The sequence below is a fragment of the Apus apus genome, chromosome 4 (assembly GCF_020740795.1).
Source record: "Apus apus isolate bApuApu2 chromosome 4, bApuApu2.pri.cur, whole genome shotgun sequence".
In the NCBI taxonomy this organism is placed as follows: domain Eukaryota; kingdom Metazoa; phylum Chordata; class Aves; order Apodiformes; family Apodidae; genus Apus; species Apus apus.
In genome coordinates this window covers 38,832,147-38,848,703 of record NC_067285.1, presented here as the reverse complement: position 1 = coordinate 38,848,703, position 16,557 = coordinate 38,832,147, and the positions used below count along the sequence as shown (strand labels likewise).

The window sequence follows — 16,557 nt, the reverse complement described above, 5'->3', positions numbered from 1 at the left end:
GCTATCAAGGCATAACAATCAGTTCCCCTGCTTAGGGTTCTCATTAAAAGAAATGTAGATATAGTGCTTAGTGACATGATTTAAGCACTGAACAGGTAAATCAGGTTATGGTAGGGGGATTTAGGTTATGGTTGGACTTGATGATCTTCAAGGTCCCTTCCAACCAGGATGATTCTACGATTCTATGAAATGCTGTATGAGCCTGAGCAGCATTCAAGCTCAGAAGTTATTAATTTATTTATTTTTTCCTGTCATCACATGTAATTGGCTTGCTGCTTCCAAAAGTATTACCAAACCAGGTAGATTTTCTGTTGGAGAACTGATGCTTAATATGACAGAAGAGCACTGGTATTTTCTTCAGCCTGCCAAGCTGCCTGTGGAAGAGCTATGATGTGAGCTATTAAAAAAAAAAAAAGGGGAGGGGGGGGCTTTAAAACCAGCCCTGAAAGCAACGAATGTTGTAATTTTCAGAGCTGAAATTCAAAACGAATGGACTGAAAACCTACATGACGGAAATAATCCAATAGTCTTTGCAGTAGCTCAATCTAACCAGGGTGCATGACATGATCATCACATGAGCATGATTTCCGTGGTAGGAAAGAGAACGTTGCATTTTGACTTAATGCCTCCTTTAGCTGGTAGAATAGTTTCTGATGAAGTGGGTTCAGATGGATGAGGTATTGCTGTATGAAAAAGGTCTGAGTGTACATCGTCCCTTCCCAAAAATAGGCCTGTAAATCATGTCCTTAGAGGTCCCTCTCGTATCTCATGGAAATGCATTCAGGCTGCAACAGTAACACAGCTCCCCAGTCAGATGATTCAAACCCAAGACAGACTCCCCCTGCTTCTGCTCTGAGTCCAGACCTGAGTTCCTTACTTCATGCTAGCTTGGACTCCTGGTATGCAGGTTCTCACAAAAGCATGTTTAAACTCCAGAATCATTGGATCACAAGATCCAGAAGAGGAAAGATTCTATTTTCCTGGTCAAAATCTCCTTCACAAGGCCACTTAATGGTCTATTTAGCATCTGTTGAAACAGGTTGAAGCTTCTTCTGGTAGCCCTTTATTATATAAAAAACCAACAACAACAACAGCAACAAAACCACAAAGAGATGTTCCAAGCTTACGCACAACTATCTTTGGGGTTCCCTCTTTTTGTTAAGGTTTTCACAAAATACAAAATTAAATGTCTTTTCTACATACAACAAAGTAGAATTAAGAAACTGATTAGCATATGTACAAAAACTTACACATTCTGTCTTGTTCTTTAAAAAATATAAATATCAATAATGTTCAATAGACTGGGTTGTTTTTATTTTTAAGGCTTCATTCTTTTAGATCCTTCATTATTTAATGAGGTGTCAGGTAGGCAGGAAAGGGAGGGAAGACAGGAGGTCATGTTTTTTATTAAAAGTAATGTGTTTAATTCTCATGAGACCCTTCCTGATCTCTGGCAGGAGGAGATTTCCCTCCACATCGACTTAAATTTCCAGGAAGCAGAAGTGGGAGGAAAGGAAAATCAAACCTTTACTACTGCTATTTCTTTCCTGCGTCAAAATCTTGTTTTCAACCTGTCTCCTTTCTGTCTTTGTAGAGAACCATCTGCCAAGTACTTGGATGAAACAGACTCAAGCAGGAGGACTGCACTCCCAGGTCCACCTGGGAAAGGTCAGAGTGGGGAAGAGACCACTGGAGGTGTTTTACCACCGACCCGGGCGGAGGTAGCGAGTGCTGCAGCCAGGGCAGCTGCTGCTGTGGCGTCCCTGGGCGTGAAGTCCCTGGGGAGGCTTTCCATCAGGCACTTGAGCTGTTCCTCACCCAGCTTGATTTTATCATCTAGCTCTCGCTGTTCTATGAGGAGCGCAGACTTCATCTTTACAAAGTGCTGGTAATCCTGGAGCTGTTCCTCAGAGAGGTAGTTGCCCAGGATCTCCAAGACCACCCGTTCTCGACGGTCAAGGTTTTCCTTCAGTTCCCGGGCATCTTCGTGCTGGCCAGCCAGCACTTTCCTCTTCTCATTCAGTGAGCTCTGCACACACCAGAGAGAGTGCTTTAGTGTCAGCAGCAACCAACTCATTGGTCCCCTCTCTCCTTCCCCCCAGCACCATGTTTGCTGCCTCTGGGGAGGCAGGATGGCTGCTAAACTCCCAGACACGCAGTCAAAACCCTGGGGTAGGAGGATGGATTCCTCATTATGGACTGACTGTGAATCCAGCTGAATCAGACCTTGAATATTCTAGTCAATGGGGGCAGAAAGTGCTCCAAGAAAGTCAGTGGAACTTGCTTGAAAGCCACAACTACCAGAAAAATCCTGCTTTGTCTCTCACAGCCACCCAAAGAATGTTAAAATGGGGCTTCAACTGAGGCAAAAAGCAGGGTGTTGTTCCATGACCCACACCACCATGGAGCCTTTCCTCCAGCTGTGGGTCCCAGACATGCTGTCCTGAACATGGCCATTCTGGTTTGAGGCAAAACCCACAGGATCTGAGACTTTTATACAAACTGTACAAACTGGGACCAAGATTCCCAGGGAGAGACCATGTTTGCTAGTGCTGGTACATAAGCACTAAGACATCTGCCTTCCTGGGAGCCTTTGGAGCTCCCAGCTTATGCAAGCATGTTCTTGCAACTGCTGCTGTCCCACAGCCCACAAAAGGCCAAGACTCTATGGCTGTGCAGATACATACCCTCTCTTCACTGTTGGCGTTTTCTCCTAGACTACTCAGAACGTTCTCTACGCGGGCCAGGCGTCCTGAGAGGGACAGCAGGAGGTTCACCACCTTGTCCAAATCGCCAATGAACATCTTGTACTTGTCAAACTCGTTAGGTTTGCATAGCTCGCTGATCAGCAGCTCCACCTCCTCGCCAAGGGCATTATTCATCTTAATGTCTGCAAGCAGGCCCTCCTTGGCTTCCTTCAGGATTTCCAGTTTGTGGGTCAAGCTGCCGATGAGCTCAGCCTGTCAGAAGGGAAACACACGTGGGTCGTTACCACGATCATCACCCTGCTTGCGTGGGTGACAACAAGAGGCTACAGCTTCAGTTCCTGAGGAGCCGGGTCAAGTCAGCAAGAGCTGATGAAAAAGACATTAAGGAAGAAACACAAAGAACTCTGAAATTCCACATCTAGGTGGTAATCTGAACACCTGATCAGACTACAGGAAGGTATGTTTGTTCTGTCACCAATGAATATTTACAAAGGAGACACCTGGTTTAGTGTGCCACATCCTGATACCCAGCTACTGAAAGATGTATGTTCTTTAAAGTCTCTGAGTCAAAAGAGCTACAGACAAATCTCCAGCATATTCCCAACCCCAGCCTGAAATTTCTTGTTTGGATGTTGTATTTTTTACAACTCAGAACTGTACAAAACAACTGGGTTCAGTGTTGAGGTGCAAGCCTCAAATTCAGCTGTGACCAAAACTCCCTGGCTGTGCAGGCCCAGCCTCATGCAGAGGGCATCAAGTGAGAGCATTTACTCCAGAGATGCTCTAAATTTACCTGGTGACTGAGCAAAGACATGGAGAGAACACTCCCACTTTGTGAAACTGCTGGCAATTGTTTCACTGCCAAAGAAAAGGAGGCCCCCCGGGTTCAGTTATTCCAGGAACAGCAGTGCTGCACATATGCTGGAGATCCTGATTTCTGTTAGGATTTAGGGGAAAGACATATGCAAAAGCAGAAGCATGATGCCCTGGGGCTTGCAATTATTGTTCCCATTTAGCACAGAGAGCAGGAAAAGCTCTTCATACAAGGGTTGGGTATTTTCAGTCTCTTCAGTTTATGCACTGCTGAGGCACCACTATGTGTATGTTACATGTTACTCTGCACACAGACACTGCAGGATGAAACAGAAGTAAATCACAAGGTTGCCTACAGATATTCTCTCAGAGTTTACTGAGTTTTCTTTCTTTCCATCCAAACTGGCAGTAATTTCAAGTAGGAAGGTGGCCTGATTCAGAGAAGAAAGGCTCTCCAGACCCAGGAGAGGCTGGGGGTTGCTCCGAATTGCTCTTCTCCCCAGGGGTGACAGGTCACCTGGGGTGCAGAAAGCCGGTTCAGCACCCAGGGTTAGCAGCACTGTTGAGGCAGACACCACTAGAGGGTACACTCTGCCTGTGGGTTTATGGCTGGGCTACAGTCAGTCCACTGGCCGCTTCCACAGATAGGCAAAGGCTGAGTAAATGGGAGTAATATTCTCTTAAAACAAATGTGCAGTGCCAGGCTTGTGCAGGAAGGGCTGCCCAGTCATGCCACTTGTTAACAGTGTAGTTCAGGGGGAGAGGAAAGCAAAGGTGGGACTAAATCCCACCTGCTAGGAGAAGGGACAACTGAAACTCCTTTACTTTGGATTCTCCTCTCAGTAGGGACAGGTAGCACACCCAGAGACATGGACCAACACTTCCCCTTCCCTGTGCCTACTATGCTAATGCCACCTTCAAAATAAAGATGCCAGGTCCTTATCAGTTGATTGTTGGACCGAATCCTGAGGAGCAAGAGAAGGGACCCATTTCCAACGGTTATAATGCTGGGGGGGGAACTTTGCAGCCAGACTCTACAGGCTGGACACAAAGCCTGGCATTAATGTCGACAGGTTTTCAGGAAGTCTGAGCTGCTCAGAACTGGCCACTCGTTCCTCACCGCTCTGGGAGCTCTGCTCAAGGTGCAGACCTGCCCTCCAGCTGTAGCAGGAGGCTACAGGGCTGCTGGGAGCAACCTACCTTTGTTCTGAAGGCACGGGAGCTGGGCAAGGACTGCAAAATCCTTGCCTTGTGTTCATTAATCATTGGCTCTCCTGCGATCCCAAGTGCCAAGCAACACAGCTCCTTTGCACACTTAGAATGGAAACGAGCTCGGGTTATCCAAATGACCACTCAGCATAGCGGCCTTCTCTGACAATGCCTGTGCAAATGTTACTTCACACAGACCATCAACAAACGTGCCAGGCAGATCTTGCTGTCTGGGCCTCATCACTCCCATGTATTTCTGTCTTCCATGCAAATGTAACGTTTGAGGCCTGGGGCTTCTCCTTCATGGCAGGACATCTACTTGCCAGCCTGTCAGGTGCTTGCAGCATGCCCACCAGCTCCTTGCAGCAGCACCCTGGTCTTGTTTAAGGACTCCCTACCTTTCCTGTTGGTATAAGCTGGCAGCTGGTTTTGAAGTGAAGAGCACCCCAAGAATCTACGGAGGGCTATGGACATGGCAGGGGCTGTGACTACCTCTGAAGCTTGGGTGCTCTGTAACCAGTGGCTTGGGCCAGATTGTTAAAGCAGCAGACAAAGGCCTTAGGCAAATGCTTCTGATCAGCAACACATGCATGATCTATCTGTGAAGCCCTGCTGCCCAGAATCTGTGTAGAACCACAGAAATAAGAGATGGCAGGTGTCTCTGACCCATTCCAGTGACATGGTATGACAGCTCTTAAGAGACCTGACAGGGTCCTACCTGCATCTCAGATGCTCCCCAAAATGGGGCTAATCTATTCACTCACTACAGATAATTTGTGTTACAGAGCAGTTTGAGGGAGGTCCCATTCTAGCTGTCATTGTATTAAAGTCTAGTGGGAGCAGATACAGCTTAGCAGATAAAAGCTGAGTACAGAAATAATAAGGCAGCATGAAAGAGAGAGCTGAACTCTCCAAGCCAGGGCTGCAGGACACATTGCAGACTCCCAAACACCACCCAGCCTCCCATCTCAGCTTTTTTAAACTTGGCATGGGGAGAAAGACCCAGAGAAAAAATGTGGAGTTGTGCTAGAGACACATGAATTCTCTGCACTTTGACAGAGAGGCTGAGCTTGGCAGCCTTTCTTTAAGAATTAAGTACTATATTTACATCATATGGGACTTGCACAAGTACTTCTGTCCTTCAGTATGTTTGAACTGGTGTTGTACAAAGAGCATGAAAAATGGGCCATGCAATGTAGGATGTTTTAAATTTACAGGCAGACACAGCTGGACACGAAGGTAGTAGGTGTGTGAAGGGAGGCACAGACAGGCAAGTACCTGCCCGTGGCTCCTTGGGATTTATGAGCTCCATGGCATGTCTGTAATTACCAGGTAAGCAATGTGAGACAACCACAGGAGCAAATTAGAAGGCCCTGCAAAAGCCCTGGAAGACAGAGCTCCAAGCCTACAGCAAGAACTGCAGGGGCCATCCCTCAGTGAAATGGAGCTGCAACCAGAAGAGGAAATGTGTCCTCCTCTCCTGCCCTGCTCTCCTCCCACTCAAGTCATCACACTGAGGTTGTGCTGACTGAGTTGCTGAGGTGCACATGGCTTTCAGGTCAGTGCAACAATGAAGTGTGGGGGAAAAAGAGTAACTGATGTGTCTTTGGAGGCAGCGAGTGCAAAGAGCAGGTAAAACTGGCAAACTGGCTTCACTGAAGAGGAAAATCCTGGGGCAAAACCTCACACACTCCTGTGAAACTTCCTGTTTCTAACCCCAGCTGTCCTTCATGCCACTTCATCTCTCCATTTTCCTTGCACTAGGACTGCCTCTTAAAAACCTGAATGCTCAGCACAGGGCAGAAGACAGGCCCACCTCAGGGTTGTGTGAGATGTGTACTCAAATTTGCAGGGAGGACTCAGATTAACTCTCTTTGTTCAGCCTGTGTCACCCGAATGAGGCTTCACAGGGTGGCCTAAATGCACCCAGCTACCACTCAACTTGGGACTGCCAAAAGGTGACATCAAATAGAAATGCACTTTACTTTAGGGCTTATTATTATTTCAGGAATGTAGCCACCAAATGGGGGTGTGTGCTGAATTTACCTTCTTTTCATTGATGTCCAGCAGCTCCTCTTCCTCACCTGCTTCTTCTGGCAAGTCCTTGATTTTATTCAGCAGTTCTGCTTTGGGTGCTGAAACACTGTAATAAGCAGGACAGCTGACCAGGGTTACAGAAGCTTCCTTTTCTTCTCTTCTACACCACAGTGAAGAAAAAGGAGTTCAGTCTGAGCCTGACTTTTTCCCATGCCTACATCCAGCACTCCCTCTTTGGTACCTTCCCAGGATCACTAACGACCAATTCCTGCCATCAGAGGGTGCATGTCAGCTGCATTCATGTCTCTCCCGTGACCAGAACAGCACAGCTGCTCAGCTTACATGTTGCCCAGCTAACAACTCCCTAAGGGATCTGATCCTGCTCAGCAGGTCATGGACTCACCATCTTATCTGGCATAGCACATTACAACTTATTTCTGTATGGTTCTCCAGCTGTCACTTGGGAGTCTCTATCTTAAAAATACAAAACACACTGGAGGACTCAGGCTGATCTTTGTATCCCCCTTTAATAAGCAGGTGCCCACGTCCCTCCTTCCAAAATGTGGCCACTCATTATCTCTCTGCCCATCACTGCTTTGGCCCTGAATTTACCCTCCTATCTCTGTGACTGTGCTTTGGACTAAATTGCTGCAGATTAAAATGGTTAAGATAGCAAAATCAAGTAACATCTCCAGAGACTGTTTCCTGCCCAAGCCCAGCATTGCTGGCCCAGCCCAGAGAGGTGAGCTCAAAGCCCAAGCATCCAGCTGGGCTCAGGAGAAAGAGCATTCAAAAATGTCCTGCCGGTCCTCACACCTGGGAACTGAAAAACTCAGTTAGAACCTCATCAGCCCATGACCCAAACAAGGAGTGCTTACATGTCATCTTCCACCACTGTCCTGCTAGCTTTCTTCTGCGTCTTCTTCCTCTTCAGGTTGTTCTCCTTCAGCAAGCTGGTTCCACTGGGGAAAAGCCCTTCCATTAAGTCCATGGTTGTCTTCATTTTGGAATCTGGATCCAGGATATCAGCCAGAGACTTGTCCCTGTGGACAATTTCTTTTGCTAGAGCCTCTGATTTAATATCCTCTGGAGTCTTTTCCTTTGTCTTCACCGGAGGTGCTGCGCTGAGTGTCTGGGAGTCCAGGCTGCCGTGTTCTGACCCTCCAGTGATGACTGCTGGCTCTCTGTGGTTGCCTTCAAGTTGAGTTATGGGCTTTCCATCAGCACTTTGAGGCCCTTCAGAAGCAGCAGGTAACTGTTGCTGCTTGTCCACAGCAGACGGAGAGCTAGTCCTCTCTGATGCAGGTGGTGACAGTGACCAATTATTTTCGTCGATACTGGTGCCCAACCCTGTTATCTCCCTCTCAGCCAAGGCTTTGGGAAAGCTTTTGAAGCTGCTATGGACAGAAAAATTCTGTGAGATGAAGATAAAACTTATCACACGGGACCATTGTAAACACATGGTGAAGGCCTAGGACAAATAAGTTTTCCTTCTTGCTCACTTATTTTTGACTCTTACTTCAGCATGGAAAGGTCCACAGTATCATAGAATCACAGAATGCCAGGTTGGAAGGGACCTCAGGGATCATCATCTGGTCCAACCTTTCTAGGTACTATGACAGTTTGCATGAAGTGGCTCAGCACCCTGTCAAGCTGAGACTTCAGACTGTAAAGCGTGGGGTAATAGCACTTTCCTTGGGAGACTATTCCAATGTTTAACTGTCCTCAGTATGTAGTTGCTGACACCAGAAGTGTATTGTCCTCTCAGCCTGGACACTGCTGTTTTGTCTTTCCAACAGAGAAGGAACTAGAGAATGACATGCCAGCTTGTTTTCTGCTGCTGGCAGGCTGGGGACACTGAGTCTCACCACCTGGGAGTACCATCCTTAGCAGCCCGTACTCCTTTGTTCTTTTCACGTTGGAAAAGCCAATCACTACCACAACCCCAGCCAGATTCTTCCTGGATGGAAGTCGGAACAGCTCCTTGGGAGTGAGAGAAGCTGTGCCGAGTTAAACCAGCTGGGCACCTAGCCCAAAGTCCTATCCTTCAGGGAAAATTCTCTATAGGGTGTTACTGTGACATATTTGTGTTGTCACTTCTTGGCAGATGGTCACTGTTTCATAACAGCATTATTTTGTGCCAGGTCTAAAATGTATTCTGGGAAACTTTAACTGTTTGGAAAAAACTGTCATGGATTCTCATAGTTCTCTCTCAACAACCAGTAACTGGAAGGACTCAGCAGCCATTTTCACTCTTCATGCTGGAGTGACTAAGAAGGAACTCCACTGAAATCCACACAGGAACTGCAGGGAGAATGAAACCAGCATAGTTCCTCTCCCCTTTGCCTTGCTTACAGAGCACCTGTCAGCACACCTGCTGACAGGCCCACAAAGCCTTTCTGCTTTGTGCCCTGCCCTGGCCAACATCACTTGGCAGCCAGCAAAGTCCAGTGGCAGCGAGTCCATCTGTCTGTCCCTCTCCCCTTACGTGTGTGCTCCCCTGCAAGCTCTGTGCTCAGCCAGCAGCTGTGGCTGGGTGGTGGCAGCTGCAGAGGTCAGTCCCACTGGTCTAGAGCCCTGCATATCTTACTGTATATGGCCCTGCAATGCCCGAGGCAGCTCGCAGCCTTACCTCACTTTGGCCTCCTCCGTGAGCCTGCTGGATTTGTCTCCAGCTGCCCCATTCCCCTCAAGCGCCGCCGGTGGGGGAGGAGGTGGGAATTCCTCAGGGCCATTGGCAGAAGTGCAAGAGCTCGGCTCAGGAAGAGGACCGGATGGCAGTGGGGGTGAGAAGGGGGGAGCCCCAGCAGCGGGCTGGGAAGGCATGACAAACACCTCGTCGTCTTCATCGTCCTGCAGGGATGGTGGGGGGGTGAGCTGCAGGCCCGACTCCGAGATCCGGAGATGGGTTATCCCCTGGGGAGAAGGAGTTTCTGGGTCAGAAGAAGTGCTGCTCTGCGTGGGCAGGGACTGCCACCTCTGGAAGAACTTTGGCCCAGCGGTTGGAGAAGACACGGTAGCCCTTGGGTAGCTGTTGTCTTTGACTGATTGAGCCCACACCACTTTGGGTGGGAGGGATCTGTGAAGCAGCCCGGCTCTCCTCCTCCACATCGCTTCTTCTGTGAGAGTCTCGGGGGATTTATCCTGGACAGCATCCAAAGGCTGTGCCTGAGCACGACCACTGCCCTCAGCATCTCGCTTGGTGTGGTGCTGTCTCACAGCCTGGCCATCACCTGTAGTCTGGCAGTCTGAGGGAGTCTGGGGGGGTTTATTAGGGGAGGCCTGGCCAGATCCGGAAGGAGTAAGGTTAAGGAACAAGGGCTTAAAGCCTTGCTTTTGCTCAGGGTAGTGACTCCTGGCCTCTGTTGGGGATGGAACAACTGCAGAAGTCCTGCTATCTGGCCTGGAAAGTTCTGAGAGCTTGTGGCTCTCCATCAGTGACGACCCGGTGACAATCTCGCTGCTGTGGTGAGGACGGGGATAATAACTTATGAATGCCATTTTTTCAGACTGGCTTCTTTCTTTCTTGCTGGAAGACCTGAAAACCAAGCAACAGACCACCATAAAATTAATCACTGATAAATGAGCAAGAGAAGATATTGTGCACCACCTTTACGAGCAAATTCTGCAACCGTATCAGATGTCTGAGTCAGTGCCTGGTGATGTAGGTGAGGTGAAGTTGTGCTTTGAAACTGGTAGTAAATTCCAGTCTACTCATGCTGGGGACACAGAGTCAGAGCCATTCCCACTCACCCTCTCCCGTCATCATCAGTGTGTGCTAGATCACACACACGTGCACGCACGTAGCAAGCATCACAGCAATTAACCTCACAGAAAAATAATAATAAGAAAACCTATCTGACTGGCTTCCCTTCCAGCTTTGAATTTTGTTTGTTACAGATGAGGCTAGTAGGGACTGATGTAAGAAAGACCACTTGACAGTATCTACCATGAAACTCTACTCTCAATTGCTGACAATTTTAGAAATTTCAGTTTTATGAGCCAAAAATTCCCATTAACACTATCTGCTTCTTTTGGAAAGATGCCACTAAAGTGATTCAGCTGTCTCCAAGAACAAAGTGAAGCCCAAAAATGCACTATTTTGACTGCAGAAAATAAATAAATAAAAAAGCTCTGACAACCTTGGAATCCTGTTAGAAAAAAATAAAAGATCTTTACTCAGATAGGCAGGTGCTATAAAAACCAAAGCAAATACACTTCAACTGCAAACAGATGGTCCAGCAGCAAAGCCAGCAGAATCACAGAATATTAGGGGTTGGAAGGGACCTTGGAAGATCATCAAGTCCAACCCCCCTGCCAGAGCAGGACCAAAACCAAACCAGGGCAGATCACTCAGAAAGGCATCCAAACAGGCCTTGAAAGTCTCCAGAGAAGGAGACTCCACAGCCTCTCTGGGCAGCCTGTCCCAGGGCTCTGTCACCCTCACAGTGAAGAAGTTCTTCCTCATGTTGAGCTGGAACTTCCTGTGCTCGAGTTTGAATCCATTGCCCCTCGTCCTGTCACAGGGCACAAGTGACAAGAGCTTGTCCCTGCCTTCTTGCTGCCCTCATGTATTGATAGACATTAACTAGATCCCCCTCAGTCTTCTCCTCTCTAGACTGAACAGCCCCAGGTCTCTCAGCCTTTCCTCTTAAGGCAGGTGTTCCAGCCCCTTCATCACGCTTGTAGCCTCTGTTGGACTCTCTCCAGTAGATCCCTGTCCCTCTGGAACTGGGGAGCCCAGAACTGGACACAACACTCTGAGTGAGGTCTTATTGCTTTCAGGTCTTTTAAGATGTTCTCATGTAAGTCTGAGAAACAGTGTCAGGCCTTTGAAGTGAGGCTCCTGCTCAGAATACTCAGCCAACCCTCCCTGCCTGTACGACTATTTAGCTAGAAAACCAAGTGAGCAGTAATAATGGCACTAGCAGATGCAAGAGAAGATGGCCTGAAGACATGAGGCCACACCATGGACCAACAAAATACACTAAAGCTCTACTACCACTATATTTTCTGTCCTTGAGATGTAGTGTTCAAATAATCCAACACTGCCAATCTGTGTTCTTTGAGACTTTTGCCCCAGATTTGCTCTCAGAGACACTGGTACAAATTAAGAACTCTGAGACATGGGTCGTTCCGGCTTCACTCTGGTGTAACTGAGAACAGACCTTGGCAGGCTTTGCCTGGGGCTGGGGACACTTCCCAGACAGTCTGCCCTTGGTATTGTCTGTGGTTCCTGGACAGTAGCAATGTGTCTTCTTTTTGGATGCTCAGTGTTTGTCAGGAACGCCAGCTGGTAATTCTCTAATTGACAGATCTCTCCTACTGTGGAAGCAATTGTGGGTTCCAAAACTGGTGGGGCAACCACCGTTGCCACCAATGCTGAGGAGACAGCTATTGTAGGACACCTGGGGAGCAGCGCAGGAGCACGGAGCCTAAGTTATGGAGCATGTGTGACTGGGCCAAGAGATTGCTGACCAGGTTTTCCGTAACTTCACCATTTGACAGTTTTTCTTCTTGAGCAAGAGAGGTGTTAGGGTTGTTCTCATCTCCTCTCCAGCACAACACACAGCTATGTCCCAAGGAAACTCAAAAGCATAATTCTAACTGCTCGCTATTGCCTTCCCTGAAGGGTCTGTGGATGGAACGTGCTGCAGACAGCAGTAGGAAGGTGATGGTTAGAGGTGAGAGGCCTGGCTAGAAAACCAGCTATTTTGGGCTGACAATCACAGGATACACAAAAATTGCATCACTTAAGGGATGGATCAAAGATGCTACAACAATCCTGTATGACCCAGACTATGGAGTATTCCCACTGGGGCAGGGGAATGCTCAACAGTATGCTCCTAGTGGAACTCCTACTGTGAATCATCGACACATGAGTAAGGTCCTGGTCTAATTGTCCCTTTCAGTCTGTGGAGGACTCAGATCTTGTTCTCACTAAGAGTTAGATCTCAAACTTCTACCGTCTTCAGCAGTGCACCAGCAGAGCACTCTGGCCTCCAAACCTCTGGCTTCCAGAACTCTTGCCCATTCTCTTTCAGGTCATTTCAGATGCAGTAAGGTAAGAAAAATCACTCAGCAGCTGAGGCTCCTAAGGAGTGATCTGCAGCATGTATAGTGGTATCCTGTGTCCTCAGAGCCAAGGGCTTTTTCCTGTCTTCTCCCATCCTTTTGTTCTATCTTTTGGGAAAACCAGTTCTGATCGAGAAGGGAAAGCAACCTCACATGTCCTAGAAGAAACATGCTTGCAGAGCATGCAGGATGCCTACACAGCAGAAACATCATAACATCTAAGTTAATACCAATAATCTTTCCTTAGTGAAGCACAAAAATGAGAAACCTACATTTTGTGCCCCAACGAACTTGTTTTCAGACTGGATGTTCCATCTCATTACTTGGAAGATACTTTGGGAGAATAAAAAAGGAAGCAGCAAGTAGTTATTGAGAAGAATGATGACATGGGATCTCTAGAAGAAACAGGGAGGCAGGATGAACTAAACAGCTGTATTGTTCTCTTAGGGAAAAAAAAATCTTAAAAGGTAACCAAATCAAAGTAAACAAGTTTGCTTTAAAGAATCATAAAAGGATTTACCTGGAGGCAGACTGAATCCCTCTAAAACAACATTTATGTCTTCTTAGGGGCAAAAATGGCCAGCTAGAAGGAAGATCTGGAGCCTTCCACTACTTCTAGCTGTCACTCCCTGGCCTAGAGCTGCACAGTGAAAGCTCTGGAGACTGCAGTGTTAACTCCCACTGTGACAATGGGGTGGAATGACATTCACTGCAAGTCTGTGAGGAACAGACCTCCTTTGTGAATAATTCTTTCAGTCCCTCTTGGTGGTTTTTACTGTAATATGCCTTAGCTGTTTGGGCACTCAGAGCTTAGGGCAAGCATCTATTTATTATTTAAATGTAAATACAGCAAGATCAACTTCAGTTCTAGTTAACTTCAAAACAACCCACTAAGTGGATAGTTACGTAAGTCCTAATATTGTGAGTTTTATAATTACACTTCTCTGTTTTTAAAAACATTTCTCTCTCCCCTGTTGCTGAGCAGAACATCCTGCCTGCACAAAGGGAAGCAGCCTAAATGGAAGCTCCCAAGTCAACAAGAGAAATGGAATCTCCTGGTTTTAATCCACACAAACATTCACTTGCTTTCAGGGAGGCAACCAGACAGAGTGGGACTTTGAGGTATTTCTTCCTTTAGAATCCTCTGATAGCATCTGGATGTGAGTCCTAACAGCAGATCAAACACATTTTGGAAGGTATATAATTGGAAAATTGCTGCAGAAACATGCTCCAAGATGACATAAGGAGGACTTGATAGTGAACTAGTGTCCACAGTGAAAAAAAGCTCACAGCAACTTACTCCTCCTAGCTCTGCTGGGCACAGCCCACCCCAAACTGTGTCCATACAGATTCTTTCTCTAGTTTGTCAGGATCCATCCATTGACACGGCCAACGTGTAACAACTGCTGCTGGCAGCAGGATGGCAAGAACTGATCCAACAGTGACAAAGGGGACATTAACATGTACCTACCTGGCTCCTGCGCTGACCACATAAAAAGGATCTCTCAGCATAGGGCCAAATTCACTGCTTTCCCTTCTCAGCAGGTCCTGGAGTGCAAAGACAGTATGAGCAGCAAGCAGAAAGTAAAACAAAACAACCAAACACTGCTGCTGTCTCCTAAGAAGACAGCACAGCATGTGCCACATACAGATGGGAGGAAAACCCCAGTGCCACCCTGCCAGGTCCTGCCTGCCTTTTTCAGGATGGACTGTAGAGCAACAAGGAGACTTAGTCAGTGAAATGATTTTTTAAAACCTCTCAGCAAGTCCTAAAAACATGCTCAACAGTATCAGAGGGATCTAGGTGTTCACCTCTGTTTTACAGGCAAGCCAGAAGCTGTGACACCAGTGAAACAGCCTTAGCTGGGGAAGTGAAACAGTGAACCTGTGCCTGAGCCCAGGGCCAAAACAGGACTGAAATGCTGAATACCATGAAGGCTGGAAACTCCAGCTACAGGCAGAGGTGCTGAAAAACATCACAGAGTTTGGCACTTGGTTCTTTTGAAAACCAAAGCGCATGAACCACCTCCTCTTTTGGTATTTGTGTCATCTAAAACCAGAGAAATGTTGCAGCTGAAATACCTTTGTGAATCTGACTCTCTCTGCCCTAGAGCTCCCACCACAGGACACCAGACTATTATGAGACATGAAAGCAAATGCTAAATCTGCTTCTGAAGGGGTTAGTATTTTCTCCCGCACAGTCTTTCCACCACAGAGCATTTCACTGCTTCCCTTCCCCACACCCTTAGTAATTTGCTTTTTTGGTCAGAGGGTAAGTGCAGATCTTGATTTAGGAGCCCAGGAGCTGGGAGATACGTGGGCTGAGACAGACTGAAAAAGCAGAGAGGAAGGCAGGCTGAGAATGTGTTCTGAAGACTGAGAGCTAGTCATTCCACATGGCTATCAAATTCCTTATATCTTTAAACAAATTCCTACAGTGACATTGCAATGTGATTTATATGCAGCCTGAAAGGAACATCAGACACTGTACACAAGGTCCTGAAAAACATACAGTGAGGCAGAGAAGTCTGCTGCTAAACTGGAAATCAACTTTTTCCACACAAAAAAATAATCTGAAAAGGCAAAAAAAAATAAAAAAAAAATTAAAAGATCACCCTGTTACTTTGGCTTTGTCCCCCACTTTTATAGCTGTGGTTTTGTATCAGAGGCAGCTCAGTAACAAACCCAATTAAGAGAGCACTTAAACATATACTTCCCTTTCAAACAGACACTTATGGACTGGTGTATTCACACTGGAAATCAAACATACTTTCTTGAACAAGGATAGCAGGTTTTTCACAAGTGCCTTGCTGGCTATGGGACTAAATCCCCATTCCAGAAGTGGATACAGCTAAATCACTCTGGGAAACAGCCATAAGGGCTCTCCCTTCTTCTGCACTTGAACTAAGACCCTGTGAGCAGGTCTGCACTGCTCTTCATCATCTTCCTCGACTCAGCTTCCAACAGGCAGAAGCAAGATTACAAATGAGCCAACAAGGGGGTAATAAAAATCTTAACTACTCTGTATGTCCCCTGTGCAAGAGAGGAGGCTGGGTAAAAATGAAGGAGGACTGCTCATGGTCCAACACAACATTTAAAAGTACATTTCAGTGATTTTTCTCTTTCTGGATGCCTCCTTTCGTTGCTGCTCTGACTGTTCTGGGAGGTGGAGAAAGAGTTGCAGCTCAGTGTTTCACCCAAACTTTCTTAAGGACTGTCCTCTTCCTAAGCACACGACTTCGCATGATCAGCAAGTGTGACAAAATTGCACACATAAGCCTGATGCCTGGCTGGTGTGTGGAAAAATACTGATGATGGGATGAGACAGCAGTGGTTATAGAAATGCCTTCCAGTCACTCGATATTCACATGCTGCTTTTTTAAATTCTATTTAAAAACGTAGTGTGGGATCTGAGGTCTGTCGAGGGAGGACAGTTAGTATGAAGCACACAAGGGGTTTGGGAGGATGGCTCCTTCCCCCACACCCTGGTTTGGCAGGTTTCCAAGGTGCTGCCCAAGAGCCTCCTCTACGTGACTGGACTCAGAACCGCTTTGTTGCACCCAGATCATCTGTTCTGGGCTAGCAGCAAACGCAAGAGTAGAAGCAGATGTCCTGGATCTCAGTTGCCCTGTTAATATATGAGACTGTCCCAACACTCAGAGTACGTGGAGCAAGGAGCCTGTCCACACGTTTTGGTTGTTCTCTCCCTTTCCCT

At 47.1% G+C, this 16,557-nt stretch overlaps 1 protein-coding gene across 1 annotated transcript in view; it reads right to left on the bottom strand.

The window, feature by feature from the left end:
* Positions 1–1,584: 1,584 nt before the first annotated feature.
* The window catches only part of SHROOM3 (shroom family member 3), a 153,949-nt gene continuing 138,976 nt past the window's right edge, over positions 1,585–16,557 (bottom strand). Inside the window, exons 6-11 of the mRNA XM_051617638.1 lie at positions 14,314–14,390; positions 9,400–10,305; positions 7,646–8,161; positions 6,777–6,927; positions 2,688–2,960; positions 1,585–2,029 (exon numbers count right to left, since the gene is read on the bottom strand). Coding sequence (XP_051473598.1) covers positions 1,670–2,029; positions 2,688–2,960; positions 6,777–6,927; positions 7,646–8,161; positions 9,400–10,305; positions 14,314–14,390 — 2,283 coding nt within the window. The 3' untranslated portion in view covers positions 1,585–1,669. The remainder of the gene's footprint in view (positions 2,030–2,687; positions 2,961–6,776; positions 6,928–7,645; positions 8,162–9,399; positions 10,306–14,313; positions 14,391–16,557) is intronic.